Raw genomic sequence first — 14,667 nt, forward strand, 5'->3', positions numbered from 1 at the left:
TACCCCCATGTCAGCCGCCCCCGCAACCCTTAAGGATAAGCGGTGTAGACACTAGATGGATGGAAATCTGCTTCATTAGGCCTGTATGGGTGTGACAGTGATTGACAGTGACCAAACAACCCACCCACTGTCAACACATTTTCAGTTAGATGTTGCCTGGTCCTGATTGGTGCACAGAATGCAACGCTTCCACCTGAGCCTTGCCTTCTTCATACCAGACAGAAAAACCACATAGCAACAAAAATAATAGGATCCCATCACTGATAGTAAAAGGCTGATTGAGAAAACCATATTTCTAAAAGAAATATTTAAAAGAACCCACAATGAAGGCACCCTTTCTTTTTATTGTATGTGAGATACCTGCTACTTATTTAGATGTGAGAGAGAGATGAGCAGCAAAGAGAGCATCACCAGCTTGTTGGTGTGTGGCTCTACATAAAGTATGTAGGCTATGCATCTCTCTTGGGATATATACACACACACACACACACACACACATACACACACATATATACATAGTAGTAGTCAATTTCCCATCAGCTCGCCCTGGTTCTCCAACATCTGACGCGGATGTCTGGGTCAGTATGACCAATACGAGTATAGCGATATGAGTATATGAGAAAATATGGGTGTATGGCGCCCAAAAATTTCAATGTAATAAAATAAAAAGTAGCACAAGTGAAGGGCAAATGAAGTGAGTCACTGATTCAGGAGTCAGTGTAACACTTCCCTCATGCATATTAGCAGAGATCAGGGCTCTGTGGGGGCCACACCACCACTTCCAGGACTCCTTGTTCTCCTTTACACTGAAGATAGTTCCTAATGACATTGGCTGTATGTTTGGGGTCGCTGTCCTGCTGCAAAATAAGTTTGGGGCCAATCAGACGCCTCCCTGGTGGTATTGCATGATGGATAAGTCAGTGTAACGCTTCCCTCCTGCATATCAGCAGAGGGTAGATGGGAACTGCAAAGCGGGAGAGCGAAGCACTCGGAGGAGCATGTGATGGTTGATCCTGGCTGACAGCGACAGTCCAGGGAGGGAAGCCTGCTAATCCTATTTGATTTATGATTTGAACCAGAAAACGAGACAGAGCCACCGAGCGAACGTTACGGGCTGTTAGCTGGAGCCTCGGGGTGATCTCATCGAGCTCAGGTGAGAGGGATTACTCATCAGTGACTCTTTTATTAGTCATGTCGTAGCACTTGGCCCAGGGTTTACAGCGGCACAGAGGGGATGATGGAGAAATTCAGGTGCTGCATCTTATGGTCTGAGAAGTGACAATATCTAATGCTGATTTGGCAGTGAGCACAGTTGACAAATTAGAAATGGCTGACCTTTTGTCTTGTTCTTGTTTTGGTCTGACAGATGGTCAGTTCTGGTCCTGGTGATCAGCTCCACATTGGATGCTGCGTACACCTGAAAGAGGAGGAAACTATTTAATTTTGTGTTCTGCTGACATTCATCATTGTTTAGAGCCCCATTGATGTACATGTAACAATATAATAATTAAATAAAATAAATAATAATAATAATAATAAGAAGAATAATAATAATTCTGCAAAATCAACCCTTTAAAGATCCAATATGTAGAGAAATATTGCTAGTAGAACTAGTATGGTCAACACCAATCGCAGATATGGAGCAGATGAAACTCCATTGTCTTGACCCGTGTTTTACAGCCTGGGTCTCCGAGACGTACTGTAATCCATCATCTTTTGTAATGGATTTGTGAAACACATCATCACTTCAAAGTTATGAAGTACAAATGTGCTACAATAATGTTCTGTATGGTTCTACAGTACCGCTTCTACAGGAGGTTCCAAAAAAGTTATAATTTGGATCAAAACAGACACATTGCCTTTGTATTCTTGATTACTTATGGAGCATATGTGAATATGTGTCAGAGTGCCTTCATTTTTACAATAAAATGGCCAATAAGTTACTATTTACATTTTCCAAATCAAGAAAAAACATGTATAAAGTATATAGAAATGTGGTACAATAATGTTCTGTATGTTCACTGACAATGAATGTTTTTTTTTTTGTTGTTGTCACAATGCCAAAAACATGCAAAACTGTGAACTGAAATCTTGTTCCTAGTCTGTAGCTGAATGATGCAACCAACTTCCTCAAGCTACACTCCATAGCTGAATACTGGAATTCCTCACTAGTGTCCACAAAAACCGATTAAAAATTAAGCATGCTGCTCTTTCTAAGTTTACACTGGACGACCCGCAAGTGAAAGGAAGAGCTAAAACGCATCCAGGAGGAGAGCAGCTCAACAAGAGTTGTCTGTTTATGTTTACTCTAAACCAATGATGCAGAAAATAGATGCTTTTCAGGCAGCAGTATTTTACTGTAGAGCCTGTCTGAAGGGCTTTTAAACCACCAGTGACAGATGGTCCTATGTGTCTGACACTTGTCTCCTATCGATCCCTCCAGGGGGTCGTGAAAACAAATGGGGTCAAGGTAATGCATGCGTCTGCACGATAGATAGCCTCCTTCTTCTAACTTAATTTGATAGGCCATCTGGTCTTTTCTGTGCCGAGTACCAGACGAAAGAATTCATACCTAACTGCTGCATTTAAATAAATATCATGTCTGGTTCCAGAAATTCACTGTTTAAAAATGTAGAAGGTTATGTCCACAGATGTCCGAAGCAAAGGTTTTAACATAACTTTGGAAGTGATACGTTTTGGAAATTGAACTCTTCATGTGAAGTGGACTTTCAGGAAATATCAAGCTGAGCTCTGACAGCAGTGGTCTCTCTGGACAGCGTGAGAGATCAGTGAGCCGTCTGAGCAGCCTGTGCTCTACCTTGGCTTCATATCCATTCACCATCTCGGTCTTCTCGCTCCTCCAGCCCAGTATGCCCGTCTTATTCCTGCAACAGAGGTTCAACACATCCCACATAAGCTTTTTCTGGTCTCGACTTCCAGTTTTATTATAGAATATTTCTCCATCCAAAGCAATCTGCAGACATGAACCTGAGAGAAAATCAAAAATGCAGCACACTGGAGAGTGAAATCAAGCATTTCCCCTTAGATTGCAAGTCACGGCCTCTGTTTTTTTCTCTATAATATTAGGACTGAAAACACTGCAGCCATTGTCCTTGTGTGTCGTCAGTGAAGATCAACAGTTCAGTGTGCAATTAGGAAGTCTGCCCAGAAGTTAGTGAGGCATATCCCATCTCTGTGATCTGTTCACATCACTGAACTCCTTGTGGACCAAATCGCAGAAAGTGAGTGAGTCAGTCTGTCAGGAAGTCTGCCACTTTGGTCCAAACTTCAGAGTTATATTAACAACTACTGGGTGGATTGAACGTGAAATGTTGTAGAGACATCTGTGTTCGTCTCAGAATGAATTGTAAGAACTTTAGTTTCATCTAACTGTTAGTTTCATCCATAATCAAACAACACTATAATCAAATCAAAATTTCAAATTTGTCCAATACTTTGGTTTCTGACCAAACACCAACCAAGTACCAGCGAGAGGAAACTTCTTAGACTGGCATCTGATCTCCCTGGGAGGGCACAAAAGACTCGCATGATGCCTTTGCAACACTGTGCATCATATCTTAACAGCACCATATGATGTTATGTCAGCACCCCAATCAATGCCCCATATTAGTGATGGAATGATCAAATACCTGCAAACTAATTGCATTCCCATCAGCCTCGGCTGTACTTGTGTTTTGTGCAAATTACCAAATGTTGCCATTCTAACGCGCTAAACTAAAATGGCAATCATGGTATAAATGCTAATCTTCAGAATGCATGCTAACATTAGCTTTTAAGTACAATGTCATAGAATTGCTATAGTATGGCTGCAGAGCCTCAGTCCTGTTCTCCAAATAATCTAATGTCAGACAAAGTTACGTCCGCCTGAATTTTGTAGTTATATTATGGGTCAATTACTGAAGCTTCAGTAAACCTGTTAGCCTAGCCCCGAAGCAGCAAAACTGCAGAGCTGTAGTTTTTGTGCATGGCTGCATAAAGATTAACTCCAGAGGTGGATGTCCTGTCTGCGGAGCTTGACAAAGTGGTTCGCTCTAAAGCATCATAAATAGATTATTGGCATGTAGACAGGAGTGCTGACCAGGGAAAATGCACAGAGGTGACACCAAGGTACAAGTCTGACAGGGAGATGATTACACCTCCAACCACCACCTCTCCCCGCTCACTTCTCCGTGCCAATCTCCTCTCTGTCTTCTCGCTTTTTTATCTGTTAACATTCACTTCCTGTCTCCAGGTCTCTTTCCATAATTCACAATCTATCACTGTGTCTGTCTGCTGTCTATTTTTCTCCCTTTTCGCTTCCTGCTTCCAAAACCATCAACACCCCCTGTTTTGGCTCATGTATTGTGGTTTTTTTTTTTTCCCCCGTAGTCTTGTGTCTCATTCATCTTTCTCTCTCCCTGTTTCACTCTGTGTGTCTTCTGTTTCCCCTCATCGCACTCTGTCCCATCCCGTTTTCCTCTAAATCTTTCCCTCCGTCCTCTTTCTTTTCACTTTCGCCCCTCTATCCTTCTCTGTCCAAACCTTCCCTTGTTCCGTCATCCCTCTCTCTTTCTCTCTGTCACATTAGTCTTATCTCACCACCTGACCAGAATAAGATGAGTTTTGTCCTCTATGCCCCCGCTCGGCCCAACTCTCCCTCCCATCTGTCCTCCTTTCCGCTGCTTTTCATCTCTGCGTCTATGTCACTTTATGTGAAACTGAGCTGTAAAACTGTACCGTTAGCATAATAAAAAGCTCCTAAATTGACTGCGCACAAGCCAGCTGCTCATCCAATTTACTTCTTCCCCTCTCTCCATTCTTCTCCATCTTCCTCTAGTCAGTTTAAGTCTTGTCTGCCTCCTCCGTGTCTTTTTGTTCTGCTATCTGCCTCTCCATCTCCATGTTCACCGTTGCATCTTACTTGCACTGGAGTGAGCTTTTTTTTTTTTTTTTTTGTTGCAGTGGCGTGAGCCTGATTCACACAGCCTGAAGCTATTTTGTGTCTCACTACCTCCACATCACGCTTTGCCCCTGACACTTTTTTTGGCATTTTAGCCACTCGAGTTCACAAAATTCACAAAAGATCAAGATTGAGAGTATTTTTGGTTAGATTAAAATGCAATGGCTAAAAGGGGGCCAGTGCAGCTTTTGCTGAACAGTTCCAAATGTTGCCAGAAGAATCACAAGATAATAATTTTAGTTTTATGTGTTTATTTGTCCCAGAAACACTGGAGTTTGCCTGAAGAGATGATTTTCATGAGTTTCCCCCTAAAAATAGTATATACTAAATCAGTGCTAATAGTGTAACAGTGGCACAAATAGGGGAGAATCATAAGGGCAACAAACTGACTCAGTAAAGTCAGTTACACAGCAATAGCTATGTATATATGGCTGTGGCAGCAAAGCAAATAAGTGTATAGAGATGAGTAAGGGTGTGTTATACTACTTATCAATTCAGCTTTTCTATTTTTGTTCACTTTTTGAACAGGATGTTTGAATTAACTCAATAGCTTACTGTAATTTCATTGCCGGAACATTTCCCCTTATCAGGTTTAACGGTAATATGTGGTGTTCAACAAACTCTGGCAATTAGTTCCATTTTGCTGTCTCTGTTTCTCCTACCACTGCCGCTTCTGTTACTGTTTTCCTACAGTGTGCGAAATGCATTTTGACAGCCACCAGAGAACGTGCCTGAACTTGTTCCCCTCAGCTGTGGGCTGTAGTGTAGGAGACAGAAACAGTGAAAGAGTGACAGAAATTCAACGGTAACAACAAAAGAGCGATTTTCTCCACCAGAGGAAAAAAAAATAAAATCCAACACTCAGAGCAGCACATGTCCTGTGGCTGAATTGTATCATGATGTTGGAGAAAATAGTTGTTTTTGGTTCCTCTGTGGAAGATTTCCTCCTTTGTGATTGTTGAACATGGTTGCAAAATGTAGAGACTAGAAAGAAGCCCCTGCTCTTTGATTCTGAAGGCTGAAATCCTTCTTGATGTAGATTTTCTGTTGGATTTTGTGTTACAGCTGCATTGGAGATTTAAGTTTGCTTAGTTAATCACAAAATGAAAAAGTTGAAAAAGAATTTCTGCACAGAAACCACAGGTTCCTTGATTTCCAACCAACTCAAGGTATTTTGTACCACTTACATATCAAGGTAGACTACTCAGTATGTCGCTCTGATTGAGTTTATAAGAGACTATAGGTTAACATTCTGTATATTCATATTCTGTGTATGTCAGTATTGCATCTGACCTCTCAAAGGCGATGTTGCGGGTGTCCAGCTGAGTGGTGACTACGGGGGCTGACAGCCTGCCTGCTACCTGCTCGTCGCTGGGCTGCACCGCCCCCAGAAGGCCCAAACAGGCAGCATTGCTGCTGCTTGCGCCGCCATTCACCCGGCCAGGTGAGAGCGCCGTGAGAGACGAGACGCACAAGGTCTCGCAGAACACCAGCTGCCTGTCATGGTCAACCTCCATCACCTCTGCGCTGGAGTCTGAGAGGCATGAGGATGACAGGCAGGAGAGAAGAATTAGGGCCATGTTAGCGAGCACGATGAGAAACTGAGAGTGGAGTAGTATAGTAAATAACTATAATACAAACAGGCTGCAAGACACAAACATACAAATGCACATGTAAAGAAAAATCAAGAGAGACAATGATTGATATCAAGGGACTGCAGAATGCTGCAGATAGATCGAGAAATGGAAAGAGCAATTTAAAGATTCACAGGCAGGACCAGACCAAAGTAACACAGAGGGAGAACATTAAAAAAAAGTCCAGGCAAAACATCATATGAGGGGGAATAATCAAAAGCGGTGAGGGGGGAGAAAGATAAAAATAAAAGAAAAACTGGGTGAAATAATGCAGATAGGAGCCGGTGAAGAATTCACTGAGTTGAACCAGCTGTGCAAAATGTGGCTACAAAGAGGCAGAGAGGAAGAGAGAGGATCACCCTGGAAAGGTGCAGTCACACCTGCACCAGTCTTTGTGAATATTTGCTCCATCTCAGAATCACGTCAAATGAAAGCCTGTGTGACATATACAGTAAATACAGGACTGTGTTTCTGGGAATGGAGTCTTGTTCAACTTGGACTTGTGAATTCATATGACTGGCCTGTGAGGGTACATTCTATCAGAACTGGTGCTTACCATGTGCTGTCTGACTGTAAATACATGATCACAATAACAACCGTGATCATAATCTTTCTGCTTAGTGTTTCTTTAACACCTACATCAGATCAATCATATCACATAAGTATATTTTGGTGGTTATTGCATTGGACTGAATGCAGATATGAAGAGGACACAGGGGACTAGAAAGGATAGGGATACTTAGCAATGCATAACTTGGCGTCATATGTTAAAGGATATTTTTGAGAAAGAGGCATATTCACTTTCTTGCACCGTGTTCGATGAGAAGATTAATACCACTCTCATGTTTGTACAGTAAGAGCCTGCGAACAGTGAAGTAGCTTAGCTTAGCACAAAGACTTAAAACAAATGGAAACAGCTAGCCTGGTTCTGTCCAATGGCAAGTAAAGATCACCTAGTAGAACCTCTAAAGCTCACTAATTACCATGTAATATCTCATTCAATTAATCCCTATGAAAGTCAACGCTTAAAAAGTTGTGGTTTTATGGGAGGTCATGTATTATGTGTCCTGTTTGGGTCGGGTGTGTTGGCTTTGTGTAATCTTCTTATCTAACTCTTGGCAAAGAAAATGAATATTAAGGGTATTTCCCCAAACTATTCCTGTGCATTTGTTCCCATAGTTCAGTCAATGTTATTGCTTTTGTTGTATTATATCAACTACTTAAAGACTCGAACTGATTTATAACTAAATGTACCCTGTCACTCACACACTCGTTCACACACAGAAAGTCTAAAGTTTGACCTCTGACCTTGACCCCTGAAAATGAAGCTCCGGTTTCCCCTCTGCCAGGTCATCTGCTCAAAGCCCATCAGAGTGGTGTCAACACGGAGACACTGACCACTCTTCCAAACTCTGTAGGTGTCGCTGGGGCAGATACGAGACACCAGGGGCACTAAAGACAAACACAGATACACTTTAAGTCAAACGTTTCTAGCGGAGAAGTGAATGCAGCAGTTCTCAGTTTTCTCTCCAGTGTTTTCATTTGATTCATGTTGGCAGTTCTTGGGCTCAGTGCTCTGATAAACCCAATTTCAACTGACAGATTTTTACAGTTGTATGTGCACAAAAACAAGCAATTAGTCACAAGTCGCAAATACATCCACTTGTGGTTTCAGAAAGCACTTTAGATCAAAACCACGAGCTGTTTAACTCTGAAACCGAAGCCAGGCATACATTCTGATTCTGCCGGGGCAGGAAGTGTGTGAGCATCAGTGTCCAGTGCAAGCGTAAGAAACAGGCCTCTTCAACCCCAGAGGAAGAAGATAACGTGATTAGTTCTGACTGGTCGGCACTGGACCCCTTTGCTGACTGAAATGACGCAAAGACTGAACTCACCCCAGCTGGTGAACTCCCATTTCATCTCCACGTAGAAGTCCTGGGCCTGGGCAGAAAGAGGCAGAGAGAGGACGAAGAGACAGTAAGGGGGAGAGAGGAAGACAAATGAGAAAACAACGGGCACTGATGAAGAGAAAGATAGAGAAAGAGAGAGAGAATTAGGGAGATAGAGAGTGACGAATTTAAAGATGGATAGACAGAGAGAGAGGAGGATGGCGAAGTGGAGAAAAAGACAAATAGGGAGAGGGAACAAATGCGGTGATGCTTCTTCATTGTCTGCTCCAAAGATGTGGAGACTGGCACAGAAAAGTGTCTATGTGTCTATGTGTGTGTGTGTGTGTGTGTGTGTGTGTGTGGGTTAATAATAGAACTGATAGATGGCAGGATGGAGAGGACGATGATGTGGATGAGAGCGGCAGCAGACGAAGAACTGCGTTATGTGCGCGATGTTTGCGAATGCTCGTGCGCTGGAGTGCGAGTACTCATCGTCGTTTTCAAAGTGTGAGGGTGTTGTGTCTACCATGTGGGTATGCTGGAGTGTGTGTGTGATTGTGTGTGTGTGTGTGTGTGTGTTTATCAGGGAGCCAGCTGGAGCAGAAACACAGGAAGACAGACTGTGTGAAGGCAGTTCCCTGCATCTCTGCCACTGTTCTATGCAGCTCTAATGCTGCAGCAGCTTCAACACGATCTGCTGCCCCTCAACGCTTTCCTGCCAGGATTATCAACCTTCAGGCCCTCCAGTCTCAGCTTGCCCATCAGTCCGTACCCCTTCAGGGAGGAGCGACAGCTCGAATTTAGCAGAGGCAGAGGGTTTGCTACATGGAGACATCACTTGAGGGTATTTCCCTTGTCAAATGGTAAACAAAGATATTAATACCTTCAAACAAAACCAAGAATATTTTTATCCATTAAACAAAGATGTAAATATCAAAAAAGATGAATCTACATTTCAAATGAAAGCATCTGTGCTCGCAAACCCCCTGATGTTTGATCTTTGCGTCTGTTTGTGCTTTGTCTCATGTATGTAATTTTTGTGTGTGTTCTGCGTACATGCTTGTTTGCGTGTGGCCATGGGAGTATCTTTTTCCACATGTGCATCAAAGTGTTGTTGCGTGTGTCTGAGTCTGTGTGTGTGTTTGTGTGAAATCCCACTTGGCGCAGTCGCTCGAGCAGGACGGGGATGCCCGCCAGCCTCTTGGCAGTCCTCTGGTAGTCACGGTAACGAAGCACGAGACGCACCAACTCCGGATCCCTGGTACTCACTGCCTCCTGAAGAACTGCGAGAGGAAGAGTGAGAGTAAAACAGAGCCAATCACTCAGGCCTCATCTAAAATTTATGTGCATGAGCAATTTAAGGGGGGCAGCGAGGATTGCCGAAACTGAAGTAGGCCAAAGGAAAGGCTGGGACGACCAATTACTGCAGCTCGCCCATCATTCATCAGACCGCCACTTTGCTGTTAATCTTACCGGCCGTTCTGCACTTGAACAATTATTTAATAATTACCTTTCTCTTCTGTTATCAGTAAATGTGAGTAAAGACAGACACACACACACTCACACACACATAGACACAATTAGTTTCTAATAATGTGATAGTAAAAACCCATGAGTGTAATCTATTGCTGACAAGACACAGTAATCCGATTAAGAGAAACAAAAGAGGATTACTTAATGATACTCCACAACCAGAATCCCAGAAGCATTCGTGACATTGACAAAGATTGCACTTTTATGGCGCTTAATCCATCATCATCAAGACAAAATGCCTTCTGTTACATGAAGTGTTGCAAAAGTTAAGATGACAGCACAAACAAAAACCTAAGGATGAGGGCGGGGTATCAGACAATATAATTTCAAGGTTAAAAAATGAATTCATTTCATGCTCCATTTGTCTCCCATTGCCTCCACACTACATTAGCATATTGCCAGCAGATAGATGCCTGGTAGAAGCCACAGTTGGTCTGCGAAAGAGGTTGGTGAAGAAAATAATGACTGGTTTGTATTTTCCACACCAATCACATGACACATCATTCATTATGCATTACTATTACACGGCTTTGTTGAATACTCGATTCGGATTGGTCAATATATCTGTATAGCAGGCCGTTTCCATCTATTACGGCTCATTGCTATGGGCGCAGTTCTGTTAGCGGAAGCAATAAAATTATTTCTAAATGAATAAAATCTTTTTAAGTCAGTATTTTGTTTCAAGACTGCATCGCCCTGTCGGGGTTCATGTTGCAATAATGACTGGATCGTTGTACATTATCCCTTACTTACAGTCCTCTTGTTGTGACAACCAAAAACTGCAGCAGAGCATTTGTGACTGGGTTTTTCACTGGGTTACTGCAGCTGACAGGCCATTTTGGGCTTGTTATAAACTCTTCTGGCTGGAAGCACGCATCAACGCTCTTCATAAGCAGAACATTTTCTGGAAATATTTTTTTTGAATAATGAGATAAAGCGGCCTCTTTTTGACTTCCACTGAGTCTTCATGATCGGACTGATGCCACTTAAAGAACTTGTTGATATCAATGGTGCTGCAGGTAGCATTTTAACATCAGTAAATGGAGGCACTGTACGATAAAGACGCACACATTCCCACATTCCCTGCAGTTACTGTACTTACACTTGTAACTACTCATATATTAATTAGCGGTTAGTCCCTGGTTTGTTCGTTGGTAACTATTCTAGATTTTGTATTTTTGTGATTGTATAATTTACAAAATTAGTAAGTGTTCCCCATAAATCATTTCCACATTATTTTGAGATATAATGGTATGAAATAGATGACAGCAAGATTCTGGGCCACATTGTGTGAAATCTCTTCTAGTGTAGAGAGGCAGTTAAGGAAGGATGGCACCGTTTTACTAGTGCAATTAGAGCTAGTTTTCATGTTTATTTGCAATGATAGATAATGTGAGGAGTAGAAATTCAATTCAATTCAATTCAATCGTTTTATTGTCATATGCACAGATTAAAACAAGTTTCACCGCGCAATGAAATTCTTGTTTTGCCTTTTCGCCTTCAATGCCCCTTCAGGGTTAATAAATAGATAGATAAATAGATGAATAAAAAAAGAAAGGAGATGAATAAAGAGTAGCTATACAATAAAACCTATATACAGTTCAAGTGGTATATGCAATTCAAACAATAATAGCACACGGATATGTCTATTGCACATAAGGTATATCTATTGCACGGGGGAGAATGTCTATGGCATACAGGGGGTATAGTGGTGTCAGGGGTAGTGGATTGCATCTGTAAATTCATAAACTTTTCATGCTTCAAAGGAGGCAAAAGGGTTCCTGGGAAATGTTTGAATCAGTGGTGTGAGATACAAACGACCAATTGTCTCCACTATGGTCTCCCTGTTTACAATTACTATACTGCAGTGCCATAAATACTTTTTACAATGATATATCATTGTATAAAATGCTGCTTGTAGCACATTTATCTAGAAACACACACCAACTCACCGCCCAATGATGTATTGTGTATAATGCCCATTGCACATGCAATAGTATTTGCTTACTCCCCAAAACAAACACACACACACACACACACACACACACAAACTCACCAGTCCATCCATTGCGGTTCTCCTTGCTAACGTCAGCTCCTTGCTGCAGCAGGACCCTGGCGCAGTCCAGGTGGCCCAGCGTGACAGCCAGGTGGAGAGGAGTCCGACCACGAGGGTCTAGAGACTCTAAATCAGTCTGGAGGAGGAGGAGAAAGAGTAGGAAACAGATGGGAGAAAGAGGAGGGAAACAAGAAACATTTTGAAACAAGCGGTCACATATAGGGCAGAGTGTGTGAGAGAGAAGGGAAGAGGAGCAGACAGAGAGAAATGAAGTAGGAGGAGAGAGGTTAATTGCATATCAGTGCAGTGCTCTTTTAGCTCAGGCAGAGGGGAAGGGAGAAACAGAAAAATATGATAGAGACACAAACGTGAAGATGACATCAGAGAGACAGGGACAGGTGCTAATTGATCTGTCACCACTCAAACATGTCTGGGTACTACACTCCTGTATCCCACTTATTTTCTGGTCTGGGTGGATATTTGAGCTCAACAACAGACAGGACTATCCACTCCTTTAAACAGGCCTCCACGCCTCGAGCTGTTTAAGCCCCCTGTCTGTTCTTCTACAGGACTTCCAACATATAGGTTCAAAGAAAAGATGCCATTTTGAATCCTGGCAGGGAGATGTGAGCATGTAAAGTAAATAAGGAGAAGTACATCACCAAGTTCTTTTTTCTTTTTTTCTTACATACATTATCATCTGTAACTGTGTGAGTCTGACAACAACTTTGAGAACCAAAAAGCAAAATTAATGCTTCAGGCTTCACTCAGCTCCACTCTGTATTTAGAAGCATGTCAACAAGACCTCATTTATCAGCTTTATTACATTAGTGTTAAACTGCCATATCAATCAGACCAGTGGATTAAAAAGAATCATCGCAGGGGGCCTTTAAAACCCTCTGAGACATATCAAAAGACATTTGCTAGGCTATGGATAATTTTAGATGTTAAGAATGCTGAGTTAATGATGCGTCTGGTTTGTGGCGCATCTCTAAACCAAACAAATAAATCAAAAAGGGGGTTACTGAGCCATGCCAGGCTAAGTTTTATTTTAAAATAGAAATATGATGAGCCCTGCATCAAGCTTTTTTTTGAGTTAAACAGTTTGACATGTTGGGGAAAAAAACGCTCATGTAGTTTAAAGACTGGAAGCAGAAGCTAGCCTGGCAAGTAACACTTGCATGTAACCAGCAGTAAAACCACAACTACTCAAGTTAGCACAGATTTAACAAACATGGTAGACAGTGTTAATAAGTGAGCTTAAGAGAAACTTGTATGCAGATCTATTTTTTTTTTAACTTTGACAGGCAGGCTAACACTTTCCCCTTGCTTTCAGTCTTTATGCTAAGCTAAGCTAATTGCTGGCTGTTGATTCATATTTAGCATACAGGTATGAAAGTGGTATTAACCTTCTCACCTCAGTCTCAGCAAAAAAAAGCACTGAATGAAATAATAATCAATCGTATTAAGGACTCATTTAAAATGACAATGAATGACTGACTTGCAGGCTATATGTCAAGGGGAATTAGTCCCATTCCACATCATGTATCATCTGATTGTACATTTCAGACTTGAATAAATAAAAGTGTTGTTGTGTTGCTGGTCTTGCTGTGCTTCATTTTTATGTTGGCATGTTGAAAAGATGACTGGATGAGTCACTTGTTATTGGCAGCCTCTGACACAGATTCTACAGTATCACATAGAATAGCATGTCATTATTGATCAGGAGGACTTAGAAACCTACAAGTGCTGCCACGTCAAACAGCAACAGCAACCACGTTACTTACTTACACCGTTTATTACCTCACCAGCTGTGCTGCTTGTCCACCTGATGAGATATCATATCTCTACACAAATCATTTGGCTGTATTGCTGTGCATGAAACTGCCCATCCCTCTCTATCTCTATGTCCACTCCCCACACGTCCATGTTTCCTCTCTCCTTCCAAATATCAGCAACTCCTACAACACTGATCTTAGATCTGTCATCACAGTCGCCATTATCCAGAGCGTAGGCTGATCCAAGGTCAGTTCTGTCAGTCCCTTGTGAGCTTGAATTGTAATTAAGGATTACTCTTGAAGATAAGTGCTGCGCAGCTCAGAATCAGCACTTTAATAAAGGCCTTAGAGGAAGTTGTGGAGAGTTCTAGGAATAAAAATGAACCCATTGTGTGGATTTCAGGTTTTTTTTTTTTTTTTTTTTATGGTGCCTTTTCTAACATTAATATTTGCATTATATCAGAAATATGGCTGAGCAGGTGAATTCAGTGAAGAGGCCTTTGTGCATATTGATCCACGTGACTTTCTAAATCCAAGCAGTAGAGGAAGAAAAGCGTTAAAGGTGAGTTCTTTTAGCAACTAAGAATAGATCAGACAACAAAAGTGAGACATAATACGAATATAATATCCTAATGAAAAGTGATTGGCAGCTACAGTCCAACGCAGGTCAGCTGTTACACTCCAAGAAACCAACATTATTAGCAGAGCCACTCAGACTCAGCAGTTACGTTAGCAATCAGTTACTGAAGCCCTCTGTTTCTGGTATTTGCAAGGGAAATGAGGAAAACCACATGGGGTACACACAAACAGGGATGAG

At 41.9% G+C, this 14,667-nt stretch overlaps 1 protein-coding gene across 1 annotated transcript in view; it reads right to left on the bottom strand.

The window, feature by feature from the left end:
• The window catches only part of ankrd13b (ankyrin repeat domain 13B), a 41,357-nt gene that overhangs the window by 10,508 nt on the left and 16,182 nt on the right, over window positions 1-14,667 (bottom strand). The window contains exons 2-8 of the mRNA XM_070829147.1: window positions 12,073-12,208; window positions 9,642-9,766; window positions 8,490-8,535; window positions 7,903-8,046; window positions 6,254-6,494; window positions 2,819-2,885; window positions 1,336-1,417 (exon numbers count right to left, since the gene is read on the bottom strand). Of these exons, the coding sequence (XP_070685248.1) occupies window positions 1,336-1,417; window positions 2,819-2,885; window positions 6,254-6,494; window positions 7,903-8,046; window positions 8,490-8,535; window positions 9,642-9,766; window positions 12,073-12,208 (841 nt within the window). The remainder of the gene's footprint in view (window positions 1-1,335; window positions 1,418-2,818; window positions 2,886-6,253; window positions 6,495-7,902; window positions 8,047-8,489; window positions 8,536-9,641; window positions 9,767-12,072; window positions 12,209-14,667) is intronic.

This window comes from Pempheris klunzingeri, chromosome 4 (genome assembly GCF_042242105.1).
Source record: "Pempheris klunzingeri isolate RE-2024b chromosome 4, fPemKlu1.hap1, whole genome shotgun sequence".
In the NCBI taxonomy this organism is placed as follows: domain Eukaryota; kingdom Metazoa; phylum Chordata; class Actinopteri; order Acropomatiformes; family Pempheridae; genus Pempheris; species Pempheris klunzingeri.